The 16,643-nt window shown below is 36.5% G+C and overlaps 1 protein-coding gene and 1 long non-coding RNA gene across 2 annotated transcripts; both read right to left on the reverse strand.

Moving 5' to 3' along the window:
- Window positions 1-5,318: 5,318 nt before the first annotated feature.
- On the reverse strand, window positions 5,319-7,241 carry LOC132119067 (uncharacterized). The gene is made up of 2 exons (XR_009426108.1): window positions 6,929-7,241; window positions 5,319-6,156 (listed from the first exon to the last, which is right to left on the reverse strand). It is a non-coding gene; the product is annotated as an uncharacterized LOC132119067 (long non-coding RNA).
- A 5,266-nt stretch (window positions 7,242-12,507) lies between these two features.
- LOC132119559 (pleckstrin homology domain-containing family A member 3-like) lies at window positions 12,508-16,472 on the reverse strand. The gene is made up of 8 exons (XM_059529622.1): window positions 16,096-16,472; window positions 15,577-15,693; window positions 15,317-15,472; window positions 14,776-14,918; window positions 14,465-14,635; window positions 13,653-13,696; window positions 13,437-13,546; window positions 12,508-13,237 (listed from the first exon to the last, which is right to left on the reverse strand). The coding sequence occupies exons 1-8, from the start codon at window positions 16,136-16,138 to the stop codon at window positions 13,116-13,118; spliced, it is 906 nt and encodes a 301-aa protein (XP_059385605.1). The 5' UTR covers window positions 16,139-16,472; the 3' UTR covers window positions 12,508-13,115.
- Window positions 16,473-16,643: the final 171 nt, after the last annotated feature.

Raw genomic sequence — 16,643 nt, forward strand, 5'->3', positions numbered from 1 at the left:
CAAAATACCTTATTTTGTCTTCCACAGAAGAAAGAAATGCATACTGGTCTAGAATGACACGGAGGTGACTATAAATGATGACAGATTTTTCATTTTTGGGTGGACTATCCCTTTAAAGATCTCATTCTATCTTTTCTATCACTATGTTCTGTATCCTCTCTCTCTCTTTCTGCTCCCTTGTTCTCAGGTATACTGTAGGAGAGTCAGGTTACCCACAGTTCATCTGGCTCTGGGCCTCTCAATCACCTAGCCGTCTCTGCGGGTGGAAAATCTGTCAGTGGGTGCTAGTGCGCCCGCTGGAGATTGATAGCTGTGGCCTTAGCTGCTGCAACTCTGCCACCATGGTCCAACAATTTTACATATTAATTTATGTTCTGTGGGGTTGTAATTGAGAGAGGAGGAGGGAGCGGGCTATTTTGCAGAGAGATAAATGCCCCTCTCTCTATGATTTATGACACTTTCATCACCTTTTCTAAGACTTGTTTAAACAGGGCATGTATACGTTGCCTTCACAGGTGAGTAAAACAGGGTCATGTTTGCATAAAAGCCTAAAATATGGGTGGAGATATGCTGTTGTGAAAGGGAGAGAAGATAGGATAATGGGCGGAGAAATAATTAAATAGAATTTATTTTTTTTGGGCTGGGCGGTATATCGAGTTTGTATGATATATTTTCTTTATAAGCGATTTGATATGAGGCAGTACCGTTTATATCCATATAATTGGGTGGTAAGTGAAATAAATATAATTCAAATACAAAAAAAATATATATCAGATATCACAAATTGGCCAAAAAATACAGAGATATGATTTTTTGCCCATATCGCCCAGCACTATGATGTACTGAAACACTATGATTTGTTTTATAGGTGTATTTGTTAGGATGTCCGGTCAGTGTGAATGAAAGGTACTTAATGTGTGAACTGTAGTTACCCCAAATTCAAAAGATTTGGTTACAAATTATTAAAGATAGCTATGCAACCCTACCAATATTAATATTAATGCAGAAAAATTTATATAAAATTATATTATGCAACAATATATGATATAAACATTAAATAAATATTAACATACATATCATCACCATTACAATGTTCCTTTAAAATATTTATATGATTAATCTTGATACTGGTGTTAATATTAATAATAATTATAATATTAAAATTATAATAAAAAAAGAAAAGAAAAGAAAAGCCAGCCTTATTTTTGGGTTAGTGCATTATGGAATTGAAGATTGGTGAAATATATCTATGACTAGATATTATCTAATATCTATCCAACAATAATTATGCATCTATAGATTAATAGTTATATACATTAATATCTATTTAATAATGATCTAATATCTATATCTTTTCTTGTGTTTATCCCCCCACCATTCATCTGATTACAAAGTTGAATTGCATTATATAAGGGCAACAGGGCAGAATCAGAACCTGGGTCTATGCAAAGGGTCGAGGCAGGCAACAGATGGGGAATAGAACAAATCCAGTAAACAGGCAGGGTCAGAGCGGTAGGCAGAGAACAATCAGATTGGCATTAAAAATAAAAAAAATCCAGGTAGGCAACAGGTAATCAAACAAAGTATAAACGCTCAGAAATATCAGCAGTAGCGTAACAAAACTTTGCACAGAGGTGAGGGTAGGCACTGATTAAATAGTCAGGATAATGATTAGCACCTGTGCAGGTAATCAGTCTCAGGCATGGGGTGATGGGAAATGAAGTCCGCAAGAACAGTTAATACTCCGGTGACGGTTTCCTCTGGTGGTGATCGGAGGGAGCTACAGAGGCTTGATTAGTGACAGACAGACTATTAGTAGACTGTGAGGTTAGAGTTAGGGTTAAGTTGATGTGTAGTTGCAGTTATTAATAATCAGCAGAATATCCATTGGAGGACTATCAAAATAAAGTGTAAGTATAGATATTAAGCAGACGGTAATACTCTAATGACTGCAAGTCATCTCCTTCGCCGAAGTGCAGGGACATATTTTAGAAATTAGATCTGTATATTACAGTAAGATCTGAATAATGATTTGTCTCAAGGCCTCACTATGTAGTGAAGGTTAAACACTATAGCGGAGAGAGCCTTGAAGTCCTCATTGACTAAGAAAGGGTTTTCTTTGTTCTTGCACTTCTCAATGCCGGTTGGAAGGATAATCTATGCTTCAGTTTCTTCTCCCTTTTCCCCTTTTAACTGCTGTGACTTCTGCTGATGTAATTACAAATAAAAGTGTGGTCCAAGGCTGCTGAAGAAACACTGGTGTAAACTGCATAGTTAGACACACTAACTTTACATTTTCTACTTGAATTGTTGTTTGTCTAAAGATGAACTTGATTTAAATCCCTTATTCAAAAAGGATTACAGTAAAGCAGTAAATTACGATGAATTCCACCTAACATTAAAGTTTTTAAACAATTTTGTATTGCAATAATTTCACATTCAATCTTCAAATGAATGAAGAAACAACATAAAAACAGTATATTTTTTTAATAATCTGTTTCATACGTCCAAGCCTCGTCTGGGGCATCCGAGGGAGCACAGGCCCAAACATGACATCTAAAAGTAGTCTCTCTTTTTGTCTCTGCCTGTATCTTGGAAGCATGAATCTGAGCTGTCACCTGTAATAAAACCTCATTTGCTGAACTGAGGATATGAATAAGGATGGACAAGGTCAAGGCTGGCTGATGGCAGAGGGGGAGCCTTGTAGCATACAGTAACATGATTAACTGATATGATATCACATAGGCCTTTTATTCAAAGGCTTCTTTTTCTATATTCATATTCTCTTTCACTCTCTCATAAAAACGAAGGCATGGAAGTAAATACGGCGAGAGTTTTGATTAAATTATCCTTGAATAAAGTGCTTCTATACACGCAGCCTTGAATATACTCATATCCCTCAGGACAAACACGTTGTAGATGGACCTGGCAAACACAGAAAATTGACAGTTTAAGAGAAAAAAACCTTTTAATGAGTCTCTTTCTCTTTCTCCTTTCAGGCGTGTCAAAGGCTCGATTTGACGAAAGAGAGAAAAAAAAAACAGTTGTAATGAGAAGAATGAAAAATGTGTCCTTCGGTTTGATTTAAGGTCTTCGGTCCTTGCTCTCCTCACCTTTGTGTTAATATCATCTTATGTCTCAGAAATTACTTTATGAACCTATAAAAGACACTTGGGGTTTTTTGCCAGAAACGGTCTGTTGGGTCACGTTGAAGGCTCAAGCGTTTCCACTTTGAATTATTTTCTCAGTAGCCTTCTTTCCTTCATGCTGCTAGTCTTTGTGGTCTCACTGGACTGCCAATGAAGTCCAAATGAGATTGTAAATATCCCCTTGGGATCAAGGCTGGACTTTTGTGCTTGAGTATTTGGATCCTCGAAGAACTCTTATTGCCTTCAATGAATGTACAACCTTCGAAAACCATCATTGAGTCTAAAACATGCATGCTGTCACGTCTTGTTTGATGTTGTTGTCAAGTTTTGTTGCACGTTTGTTTAGAGTGATGTGTTCAAAAGTGCTTGTTTCATTTGTATTAACATTTTAATTATTAGACCTTACAATTATTGCTAATACTTTGGGGTTAAGATTTGATTTGGACCTGTAAGCAACTTCTTAGAACACTATAGCAGCCACAACAGTGACATGTTAAAAACCACACAGAACATTTCAGCAAATATATAAACATTAAAAAAACGGCACCCTGGAAACCGCATAGTAAGATGTTGAAACTATCTTAGCAACTGCATAGCTATGCACTAAAAAGAAGACAAAACACCTTTGCAGCTGCGTAACACCATGGCAAACAACCCAATACCTCAGCAATCGATTGAAAGTGTCTTCTTGTCTGTGGTCTCCCACTGTTTTAAAATTGTTTAAGATTTGAAAATTGTTTTATGTGTCTCAGGCCTAAGTCCTCTAAGCAGTCCACCAGGGTGGCCAGGTTTTCACAAAAAACCCACCCAATTGCCACTCAAATCTAGCCCAATCACATTCCGGGGGAAAAATACAAATTTTTGGCAGGGTTCCCCTGGTAAAATTTGTATTCCAGGGGGCTAAATGTCATGTTATCGGGGTCGCTTCAAAGTATCCCAATTCCTTGGACTTGGCAAAACTGTAGTCCACTTAACGCACTTATTGTCTTATTATTGGGAGATGCGAGGGTCTAGTGTACTTACCATTGGAAAAAACCTAATGGCTAACTCGGATCATGTGAGGCTCCTCAGCCAATCATACAATGGCCTCTGATTTCCTTCCCTGTGTACCGCCAAAGCTGCAGTGTTTGCATTCCAGGTTAGAGTTGAACTTGTAACCCAAAGGTTGCGGGTTTGAGTCTCAGGTCTGACAGGGATTGTAGGAGGGGGGAGTGAATGACCAGTGAACCTTGAGCAAGGTGCTGAACCCCCAACTGCTCCCCAGGCACCGCAGCAAAAATGGCTGCCCACTGTACCGGGTGTGTGTTCACTACTCGCTGCGGTGTATGTGCTCTTAAATTCTGAGTATGCGACTTCATATTTGGCTGCGTCACATCCTTTCCTTGGCATTATCAGTTACACTTTTTTGGCTTAAGATTGCAGGTTTACCTTCCAGTGGCTTTGTCCCAGCCTACATAATGTAATTCTGAGTTCTGCAAGCACGTGTTTGCTTTGGTGTTGATACTGTTGCCACAGAATCACATAATTATACATCACTCGTTGTCATCTCAGAATTACGGTAATGACGACATGGCATGAACAGCTGAAGTGGTGTTTTTTGAATGGAAAAGGTTTTTTTTTTTTTTTCAGAAAATGTAATTGTTGGATTAAACCCAGGGAGCTTATAAAATAATGTACATCTTGAATATACAGTGAGTTCCATTCTAAACACATCCTTGGATTTCATGATCTCTTCATCACATGGACTCTGCTGTAGTCATTATTCCAAACATTTCTTCATGAAGAAATACTTTCACCTTTCTGAATATGTTGGGGCAAGTCAGCACTGCAGATGAGAGATGTAAAGACCCCTATATGAAAACTGTTGCTTTGTAATTACTTATACATTTTTTCCTCTTTCAAGGCTTCAATGCAAATGATCAGAGGGGGCACTTTGTATCCCAAGTCCTTGGACCAAACAAACAAACCCCTTATGGATTGAATCTGGCATCCTCAAGCCCTTTTTAATGATCTGTCTTTTTCTTTCTTTTTTGCACTCCTTGATGTGCAAATTCTAATCAATGACATTTTCATTTATATTTATGAAAAATAATGAACATGCTGTTTTACGATATTCATACAGGTTTTTATTTGACCTTTGATTTTCATTCAAACAAAGAGAAAGCAAGATACATTTGCACATTTTATTAAAAACAATACACCATAATATAGAATATATTGCATACAAATACATATTTTAGCACTTTTATCGTGCATTTCAAATTCAGCTGTAAACATATACATGTTACAAATAATGAAATCACATTCTCTGTATAAATATACTGTATGAAATTTAACCTTGGCTTAAAGGTTTATAAGTTTCCCTTAAGTGACATTTAAGAAAATTCATGTACATTATCATATGCGTTTTGATTAGTTTTGAAGTGGGAAATGATGAAACTTTTAACTGAACTTTAGCTTTGATTGATGTTCTCTTAATATTGAATTTTCAGGAAAATTATAGTCAGCCAGATCAAACAAACTCAACCCTACAGTAAAATGCTACAAAGAGCTGCTTGATCAAACAAAACCTTCTCAACACATACAGTGGCAGTGACTCATTGTTGCCCTCTTGTGGAAGTTTAAAGCAACGGCCATTGCCTTTAAAGCTTCTTTACATACTGTGTACAGTATAGATGAATGTGCAACTGTGCATGTCCTTTTTAAAAGTCTTTTTGAAAGCAGACGGTTATTTTTCCCTTCATGCTCTTGTGGGTGTCTTGAACTGAAGGAAGGTCCAGAACTTTATAGAATGGAAGATTCGGCTCCTGGTTGTCATTTGTGGTTTACTGATGATCCTGTGATCCTGTCTGGATGGCATTTGGTATTCAGATATCCACCCTTCTCCATTCGTATCCTCAATGGACACAGATCTGCACGATGAGATCTCTACCAGGCATATGGGATCCCTGGTCGTCTGAAGATCCTCATCACATCCCATGCTCCACAGAGTAGATTCACAAAACATCTAAGAAAAAAAAAAAAAGTCGTCATTTGCAGTGCTGTTTGTACAAGATATGTACTCTTTTAACCGCTAGGTGGCAGTGTTGCAAGGTGGCGCTCGGCGGCTGAGAAGCCTAATCCAACATCGACCTGTTCAAAAATGTCAAGAACATGCTGCTGTCGTACTAATGAGTAAAAAGTAGCCTACAATTGTTCTAAACTGATCTATTCATTCAAGCAACTGGCAACCAAAAAATAAATGGAACATCCGCACAAGCTTCTTTAAATCTTTATAAAATCATGGGTAAAAAAAATCTTATCCACTTATCGATTAGGCCAACGAAACAGCGCAGAGAAAAGTAACAGGTCACACATGACACAACTGTCAACCTGCTTAAAAAATACAACTTAATCAGACTTGCACTTTTTAATAGACAGATAAGACACTGGATTGAAACACACAGCAAACAGTTAAGTGAGTTCAGTTTTGAGACACCAGAAAAAGCAGCTTCGCTAGTAAAAACAGATCATCTTTAGATGACGGCAAACTACTTATTTAAATAGCCTAATTTAGTATGGTTTTAACAGAAATTGACTTTCATTATCGACGGTTTTAAGACTATCGCGAAATAACATTCTGTATAATGACAAAAAGTTAGGCAGAGTACCTAGGTTTTAAAAATAATTTTACCTAACTTCACTGACCTACTTTAAGAACTTTGCCTAAACGTCTTTGTCGACGCCTAAACTATTTGCATGAAAAAAGGACAGAAGCTTCAAAAGCAATCAAATCTTACCTTGATTTCGTCTTCTTGATTTCTCCTCGTTTGTCTATCGGTCAATGTTTGTCTGCCGTTAGCACATGCAGCTTTTAAACGAGATTGTATTGCACCTGTACGTAGATTCCCACACAATAAACCGTGAAAAAGTTAGAATAGAAAGTCCAAAGGTCTTCTGTAAGTGTCTCCTTAAGGTGCTTTCTCAAGGATATGCCCTAACTTGACTGAAGCAGTCAAGCAAGCGCTACCAGCGGCTTTTATTGCAGTTTTTACTCGAGGAGTTCCCACGGAAGTTTCCCTGAACTTCCAAATATTCCAGATTCTTCATCTATTATCATCCTCACATCCAAAATGAAAATAGAAAATAAAAACAACACTTAAGCGCATGCAACAACAAAAACAAATCAATTTTATAAATAGGCCAATAATATAAAATAAAAATCAATGACGTTTGGAATGAGGTTGTTTAAGGCAATTAAATTAGCATGTCCAAACCATAGATAATAATTTGGTATTTCTTCAGATCAAAAATATAGTTAACATTATGAAATAATGAAGGCCATTGTGATTTTTTATTTTTATTTGTTTGGTGCACTCCAGTTACATGACAAATATCACACAGACATTGGTACTAAACCTCATATAGTCATATAAGTGTTTTGTTGCACTCTTGTTGATAAGATTGGCTATGCACCGTGCTTTCCATCACCAACAACATATTCTGTTCATGGTTATTAAAGTGAAAGAGAAAGTATTTTAAACACAACTACACTATAGGACCAAGGTTAAGACAGGCCATGATTTTTCTCCAAAAATCAAGCATCAAAAGATCAACTGAAACATTAAATTTATGTTTTGTCTACAAATTTAACAGGTTAGGGTTTCCAAGAGAGCATATATTGATAATGTGAGAATTAAAATGCATCCCTGTTCTCCTTAAGTGGGCAATGAAGTCTTTATGTTTGGATGTGTGAATGCTATGGCTGAGTGGGAGTGTCTGTCTGGGTGAGACTAATCTACACACCACAATTTAAAGGGCATCTCCTGCTCAGTGAGTTTGGGATTACAACAGTTGATTTGGAAAAATGGTTTGTGCATATATACATGCAAAGTATATAATTACAATGTGTGTATGTCTAATATATATAAATATTTTTTTTTGTTTGTTTTTTATTGAAAGATTTTCATTAAACATTTAAAAAAATATAAATGCTTTCCATCATATATCAATACATTCCAGCATTTTACAATTAACACTATGTTTTTCTTACAATATGGCTTTATTAATATGTGTCTGAAGTCACTGCCTTGCGAGACATGGGGAAAATTTAGATCTATATAACTCATGTAACATTTAAAGAAAGAAGGTTTTGTGTTTTTTTTTATTTTTTTTTTTAACTAAATAAAATCTTTCCTAGATTAATGGCTGGGGTCCAGGAGACATTTATGACCCATGAAATCTATGGTGATGTCATCACACTTAATTTAATGCAAGAGCCTTGTAAATTCTGGGTCAGTATCATTTTGTGCCTTGTAGTACAAATCATAGGATGACAATTTACTCTGTTTCTGCAATGCATTTTTTTTTTATCTGAATGCATTTGTTTATTTGCCCATGGGTTTATGTCTGCTTGCATGCATATAGTTAAGGAAAACTTCCTTTAAAGGTTGGTTAGGGACTTTGTTTAATTCATCAGAATGTTTAACTTCTTTAAAAGGTTTGTTTTTGTTTGGATCCACCTTTAAGTGTCTACTGGGCATCGCGACGGTTGATTTCCTAACCTGTCCCCCAATCTGTCCCTGAGAGTGAGTGGACAAGGAAAGGTGTGAATCTCTTGAGTGGGTCACTCCACTCGTCTGGTGAGTGACAACCTGGACAACCTGGACACAATTTAAACTGGAAAGAGAAACTGATTTGCAGTCTAAATGGAATAGTTCACCCAAAAATGAAAACTTGCTGAAAATGTTCATTTTTTCATTTTAAAATATCTTAATATTTTAAAATATCTAAATATATTTAAATTGTCCAAAACATTTTTAAAAAACTGTGCATTTGCCCCTTGACATATATTGTGTAAAACACATTTTGAATTTGAGGTTAACATTCAATTTACTTTCAATGAAAATATTTCCTTAGGCTGCGGTGTTTACAACATATATTTAGCATATATTTAAAATATATATGTTGCACTATGTGGCTACATTTTATAAATTACTCTTATAACCATCGGTCAGGTATTATCGAGGCTGTGGCAAAGGATTTCTCTCACAGTGAGATTACGATGACCACTCTGAACCAGTCGGAAGAGGATGAGCGCACTGGAAAGAAGGAACATGTGGTTTTTCACTTGGTACAGAAGGAAAAGGTTACCAAAAGAAAGGCCCAACAAAGACTGAAAGGCAGCAATGAGGAAATACAAGCAGAAAAAGATGTGTGCAAGTCCCAATACTGACAGGAAGACACTGCAGAGCATATGCGACTGCCATGTGTTTCTGTAAATCTGTATTCATATTTAAACGTCTCTCTATATGAAGTGATCTGTTTCAAAGTGTCTCTTAGTTTCATTACATTCTTCTTAGTTTCACTATCATATATAACACAATAAAGAAGTATCACATTTCAAGAAGTCTTACCTGCTCAAAGATCAGACACTTCAATCACTTTCATTTCGTATCAGAGACATAATGAATGCTTAAGTAGGTCTAGACACTCAGCTGTCTGCTGTCTTTGTATTTTCGAAGTTATAACTAATGTGTGAAAGTATGTAACCATGACAACTGCTATATCAACAGGACAAGGAGGAGACAATGAAGAGGAGGAAGGCCAGGTATGCCAGCCTGCAGCTGTGTCCAAGGAAATGTGAGGAACATTGTCGGGCCAAGGTTTGACAGGCATTCATAGCTACTGTTTTTGCCTTTGACTTTGTCACTACATATCACATTTTAATTATTTGCAAGAATATTATTTAAATGTTTAATATTTTGCTTTATAATATGTTTTAATTATTAATTTGTTTTAGATTATGACACATACAGTGTGTGTGTGTGTGTATATATAGAGTTTTCTTTATTTTCATGACTATTAAAATTGTAGATTCACACTGAAGGCATCAAAACTATGTACTAACACATGTGGAATTATATATGGAATTATATACATAACAAAAAAGTGTCATACATAACAGAAAATATGTCATATTCTAGGTTCCTCAAAGTAGCCACCTTTTGCTTTGATTACGGCTTTGCACACTCTTGGCATTCTCTTGATGAGCTTCAAGAGGAAGTCACCTGAAATGATCTTCCAACAGTCTTGAAGGAGTTCCCCGAGAGATGCTTAGCACTTGTTGGCCCTTTTGCCTTCTGTCTGCAGTCCAGCTCACCCCTAAACCATCTCGATTGGGTTCAGGTCCGGTGACTGTGGAGGCCAGGTCATCTGGCGCAGCACCCCATCACTCTCCTTCTTGGTCAAATAGCCCTTGATGCCTTCAGTGTGACTCTACAATTTTCATAGTCATGAAAATAAAGAAAACTCTTTGAATGAGGTGTGTCCAAAATTTTGGTCTGTACTGTATTTATATACATACATACACACACACATTTCACTCTGTCAAAACTTTGTAATACATTTGTTTTATCTTTTCCCCTTTTGTGCTCATCAAGGTTGCATTTACTTACAGAAAATTACAGTCATGTATTGTGCAATGTTGTTACAATTTAAAATAAGTGTTTTCTATTTTCATATATATTTTCAGAAGTATTTTATTCCTGGGATGGCAAAGCTGAATTGTCAGAAGTGATTACTCCAGTCTTCAGTGTAATAATATGATCCTTCAGTGCTTTTAACCGATTTTGCTCAAACATTCATTTGCACATAAGAAGGTCCAGAAGGCACAAATGGTGGGCAGAAAGAGGAAGAGAAAAAGGAAGATGTTGAGAACCAGAAAAATCCATCACCATCTCTATCTTTGTTTCTAGGAAAAATCTCCCCAGATCATTTAATTCAGTTTGAAGTAATGTCAGCACATGAAAACCAAAATGACTTCAAAAATCTACACAATGGTCTTAATTCAGACAGCATTAGTAACAGGTTCTGCTCAATACTTTAGGCCAACATCACTGAATTAAAACAAGTTTTAAGATTGAAAGTCAAGCCTGCTGTTCATAGGGTCAGTACCACAAATCAACGGCCATAATCTAAGTACCACGTTCTCTGTGCAGTGTATAATGACTGTTTTCCCCAGCTCTTCAAGAAACAGTAGGGGATTTCTTCTTTGTGGAAAGATTTGTCATCTGGGAAAGGCAAATGTCTATGCTGATTCCCAGTGCTCCTCGTGCAGCCCGACTTCATTTACACCTGCTGATGGCCGGCAGTAAACCACCCCACTGAGAAAGCTAATCTCCCTCTGGAGAAATGAGTCAGTTATTATGGGCTGTTTTCATGTGGAAATCAGATGGCAAACACAGATGTCCAGAGGTAGATTAACATATGGTTGCTGCATATATAGCAATGAAATACTCGTTTGTGGTCATCTGTTAGATAACACGGGAACTAATTATTCAAAGTGATTCAACACTACACAATGTTTTTCTCTCAAGTAAAAATATGGACTGCATGAATTAAAGTGCCCCTAATTATAACTTTTCAGCTTAACAGTGTCATCTGTTACGGCTCTACGTCACGAAGTAACACATTTGCATAATGTCAGCTCACATTTTACGTCACCAACTTGCCTGCCCACAAACACATGAAATTTCTATGTGGTTAACTTGGTTAATTTGTTTGATCTCTTCTCATAATTACCACAAACTTGTCAACACTTGACTCTTACCTCTGAGAAAAGTCCTGCTCCAGTCAATGCTTGTGAATCAGTCTCTTGTCCATCAGCCAGTTTAACTGTTTCATCATCAGACACCGGCTCGAGCTGGTAAGCTACAATCCAAACCATCTTTTCTATGTATTGACAAGTCTCCAGTACTGTCATTCTATAATGGCTCTGGACCAATCACAAAGGACTGCCGCAATCTGACCAATCACAGCAGTGAGGGCTCACGGAAAGGCGGGGTTTAGAGAGATTGATTCTTTGTACTGCTTCGCACGGGTCGTTTATGAATAATTTAGAAATTAGGTAAAATTAAGAAAAGTTTTTTGACCTTGCATGCATGTAAATTTTGTTTTAGGAGACTCATAAAACAATATTACCAATCTTAAAAATGTCATAAGGGCACTTTAATAATTCTCCCTTTGCCTCTGTGTTTGAGGGAAACTTGATTATAGTGGATATTATTAATTCGTTATAGTTATTAATGGATCAGATTAATGCAAAACATCTTTCTGGGGGAAAAGCTAGTTATAGAATAACAACAAAATGGCCTTTGCATCACAAAGCAGTAAACAACATTACATGCTGGCCTGGGTGAGTAAAAACAATGGCCAAGGGCTGTATAAAAAGTATAATTTGTATTATTCTTTTTTTGACTCTGTGTTTGATCCAGTGTCACATTGGCAATGTGACTACAGAAGATAATATAAAAAAAAAAACACCCTCGTACTTATGAAACCCACTTAGATATTTGGAGATCAAATAAAATATATAATATTTTTGCTATAGCTTTTAATAATTTTCCAAACATTACAATAATTAATGGATCAAATTCCAAACAATGCGAAGAATTAAGGCAAGAGCAATTTTTAGGGGGAAACTCTAGTAACATACAAAAATAAATAAATGTATTCTGCATCATGAACTAATGGACAACATTGCATGCCGAGTGAATAAAAAAAACCAAACTGTCAAAAGTTAATGTCAGCACATATGCACAACCCCTTGGCACAGCAACAAAAACCTTTTCATCAAGGTTCCCATTTAACAAAGGCAATTGCACAACACATTAGAAATCCAGTACAAACTTCAACTCTTCACTGAAGGGATACAGCAATAATTATTTATCACAAAAAAAAGGAAAAAAACATTTTAGCATCAAGGCAAACCAATATCTTGAAATACCTAGAAGAGTATAAACATTCAAATCAGACTACTGTTTTCCTCATCATCCGGTTTTATAAAGTGCCACCGAATTCTTCTTCATCAGGAAATGTAACAATAATTCGTAAAATACATCTACTGTGTATAACGCTGCAATCTTTGACTGCATAGCAGTATGAGTTTTGCTCTTATTCCCCATCTCATCAGCCACCTTGCGTAGTTCAGAGGGAAAGGTCAGATTCTGCAGTGTCAGTTTCCAACAGGAACTTTGTGTTCATTCCACCCTCTTCTGGGATACTTGGATTGGAGTCACCGTTAATGTTGGCTCTGTGGAACATCACGCCTGTGAAAAAAAAACAAGAGGCCCATTGATCACTTTTTTTATGGCGTACACCAATATTTATTCCTTCTAGATTCTGTGACTGCTCAACCCACAACATCGGGTGCAAACTACACTTTTAGGTCATTCAAGAATTGAATTTGATCTGTGTGTGTGTGTGTGTGTGTGTGTGTGTGTGTGTGTGTGTGTTTGTGTGACTCACGCTCCATCTCCTCTGGCCCTCTGTCATTGTGAGCTTCTGTATCGAAGCATGTCCGCGACCGCCTCTGGGTGGACTTCTGCAATGCCATGTACTCTTTTGGCAAGCTCGACCTTGAAGGAAAACAGCACCTGCATTTATAGGCTCTTAGAAAATAACAGCATAAGCTGTCTGCACCAAAAACAAGAAGTCTGTGTGTTTGTATTTTGCATTTTGTACCTTTCAAAATTGTAGGTGCCAGGATGACTGATTGAGCGCTTCATCTACACAATGAGCCAAAAAAAAAGGTTAGACTTAAAATCACATGAGAAACCAGTGGTGTTATAGTTAATGAAAACTAAATCTATTCAAATTATTTTCGTTAATTGAAATTAAAATAAAATGGAATGTAATTAATAGATAAAAACAAAATTTAGAAACACTGCCTTGGTAATTAATTGAAATAAAGTAAATTTAAAATGGAGTACCAAAATGACTAAAACTGAAATAAAAAGAAATTATAAAAAATATATAAATATAAAAATAAAAGCTAATTCAAAGAATATGTCTAAGTCATATTTCTCCCCAAAATTAAAAAATAAACAACAATACATTTTTTATACAGAAAAAGAAAAAAAGTTTTTTTTGTTGATTTTTTTTTTTGAGGGGGTATATTTCCCCCAAGATCTCATTACTGTGACGTAAAAATAAATGTTTCTGAATAATAATAATAATAATATAAAAAAAAAAAAAAAAAAAAAAAAAAAAATTATATATATATATATTAAATTATCCGAGAATTAATTATCTAATGAATTTGGGGTAAAAATGTACTTAAATATTTGATTAATTAATTTAACTGTCATGACAGAGTCAAAAACAAGCTACAAATCCTTTATGTAAAATATATTTATATTTCAGGGTCATACATGACTTGTAAAGTTTACCTGAATAACTTGCCATAAAAATTGTCATAAAAACAATTAGAAATAGGAACTTTATCTTGGTACAACTGAAGCAAAATTGTATGTGATTTGAGCTTGTGTCTTTACCTGAGACATTTGGACGGGAGAGGGGGACACAGGGGACATTATGGAATCAGACTGACTGGATTGTAACATATCAGTCTTGAACTTGGAATTGGCAATTTTCATACATTCTTCCAGTGTTTTGATGAAGGTTTCACATGTTGCACTCAGTAATGAGGACGCCTCGTTCCTCGTCTAGAACAAAACAGCAGAAAATAGGGCGAATCCGTTTAAAAAGACTTGATGATAACCTTTTTATAGCACACCCACCTATCTGCAATAATAGCAATGATTACTGTGGTTTGAATGAAAAACAGCTGAGTGACGTGTCTAACCTCAGTGATGGTCACCGTCGACTCCTGTTGACCTTCCTGTTCCACTGACTCCTGAATAGTGTGCACTTGCTGCATTAGTAAGTCACAGTACAGGCGCAGCTCTGACATCTTGGTTTTCAGTGATTCTGTGGTTTCAGTTAACTCTGCAAAAACCCATTAGGAGAGGAAATGCAAGTATTAATGGGACTTGACATTGCTCAGAAGTCAAGATTAGGAACACATGAATTCAGTATATGACAGCCTTTTGTCTGCAATGTGAATTTCCCACTGTACTTTAGTTTGTGTGTGTGTGTGTGTGTGTGTGTGTGTGTATACACCACCAGTCAAAAATTTTTGGACATTAAGGTTTTTAATGTTTTTTTATTTTTTATTATCTTTTTCTCACCAAGTCTGTGATCTTTTCTCACTCAATATTCCTGTGATCAAATCATGTTTCATTGCTATAAGAGTGTGTTGAGTCTTGTGCTATGACGAGAAGGCAACAGAGAATAATAAAAGACCAAAGATATGAAAAGAGAAGAAAATGTTAGGAGAAGCCCACCCCTCTCTTTTTTGGTTCTAGTGTCAATGAGTCCAGCTTTGGAGCTTCCAAGAGCCACCAGCCACTTCTGCCTCTCTGCTGCATTCACAGCCTTCACGTAAAAATGCTGCTCCCCTGGTATGATCAGCTCCAGGCGCGTGCTGTCAGTTGGGTGAACTGGAGCAAATGTGAAGAAGTCAATAATTACATAAGAATAACCTGTTTAAATTCTCGGCAGGACAGAAGGAAGATTTTACCGATAAGATATATGATCATCTCACCTTTAATTTCACATACTGACATCTTAATACTGCCTTTGCTACCTTTGCACACATCGTCTTGTGAATCATAGTATGAAATAATGCCATTATCCAGCACAAACCACCTTGGCTGCCATCCTATCGTAAAACAAAGTAGTACCAGATGACAAAACACATCCAAAAAACAATTATAAATTTGAGGTTTGTGACTATATTTGTTACAACTCTGCATACAATCAGATATCATAACATCACATGACAAGTTGGGAAGTTTGACATGATATGTTCGATATAGCCTATTAATACTCTTTCTTAACATGGAATTTTGAAATTGAAAAAACACTGAAAGCACACAGAATTGTTTTAAAGAAGCAATGCAAAAATTCATTACAACACAAAACAACAAAGTTGCATGCATCAGCAGCTCTCTGTTATATACAGACATAAGGATACAGACTTAACAGATCTTGAGTATAACTTACTTGCAGTGCTGTCCTACTCCAGTTTAAGTGTCTACATGTCAGTGCCATTCACTCTTACCTGTCATATAGTTTGTCCATTTGTAAAGCACTCCTTCCATCATTCTCTAAGCAAAAAACCCGGTAAAAAAAACCCTTTACAGCAGCTTTAACAGAGCTTGCACCAGGCAGCTACTTGTTTGTCCCTTTTATAGGCTAATTAGCATGCTAGCATGTTCCAGGCTTACTCAAAGATCCACAGCTACTCATCATTATGTCAAAAGAACGGGCGGATCGTAAGGACACAGGGGTAAAACCTTTGCTTTCACGGTCATTTCTGTGGAGACGCCACGCCGCACATGATGAGAGATTCTTCTAAAGCAAGACCGCTCAAGATTTGGGATGAGATCACTGTTTACAGACTGAACCGGAAGAGGCGTTTTATTTAGAGATTCTACACTGTCTAGCCACTCCACTGTAATATCGAAAAGACAGCGAAGGCCACTCGAAAGGAACTACATAGTTAATTACAGAAAATAACCAGTGGCAGTCAAATGTCTTGAGCTAAAAAAAACATACATCCCAAAACCCCGAAGGATAATGTGAAGGACAAAAATAAGATGAACAGAA

This window comes from Carassius carassius, chromosome 38 (assembly GCF_963082965.1).
Source record: "Carassius carassius chromosome 38, fCarCar2.1, whole genome shotgun sequence".
In the NCBI taxonomy this organism is placed as follows: domain Eukaryota; kingdom Metazoa; phylum Chordata; class Actinopteri; order Cypriniformes; family Cyprinidae; genus Carassius; species Carassius carassius.

What these genes read in the sequence shown, in the direction of transcription:
- LOC132119559 (XM_059529622.1), bottom strand. Translation starts at nt 16,138, where the DNA reads ATGATGGAAGGAGTGCTTTACAAATGGACAAACTATATGACAG. An exon ending in TAGAACCAAAAAAGAGAGGG is followed by an intron (nt 14,919 to 15,316) that starts GTGGGCTTCTCC and finishes GGGTTTTTGCAG; the next exon opens with AGTTAACTGAAACCACAGAA. An exon ending in GGCACCTACAATTTTGAAAG is followed by an intron (nt 13,547 to 13,652) that starts GTACAAAATGCA and finishes TTTTCCTTCAAG; the next exon opens with GTCGAGCTTGCCAAAAGAGT.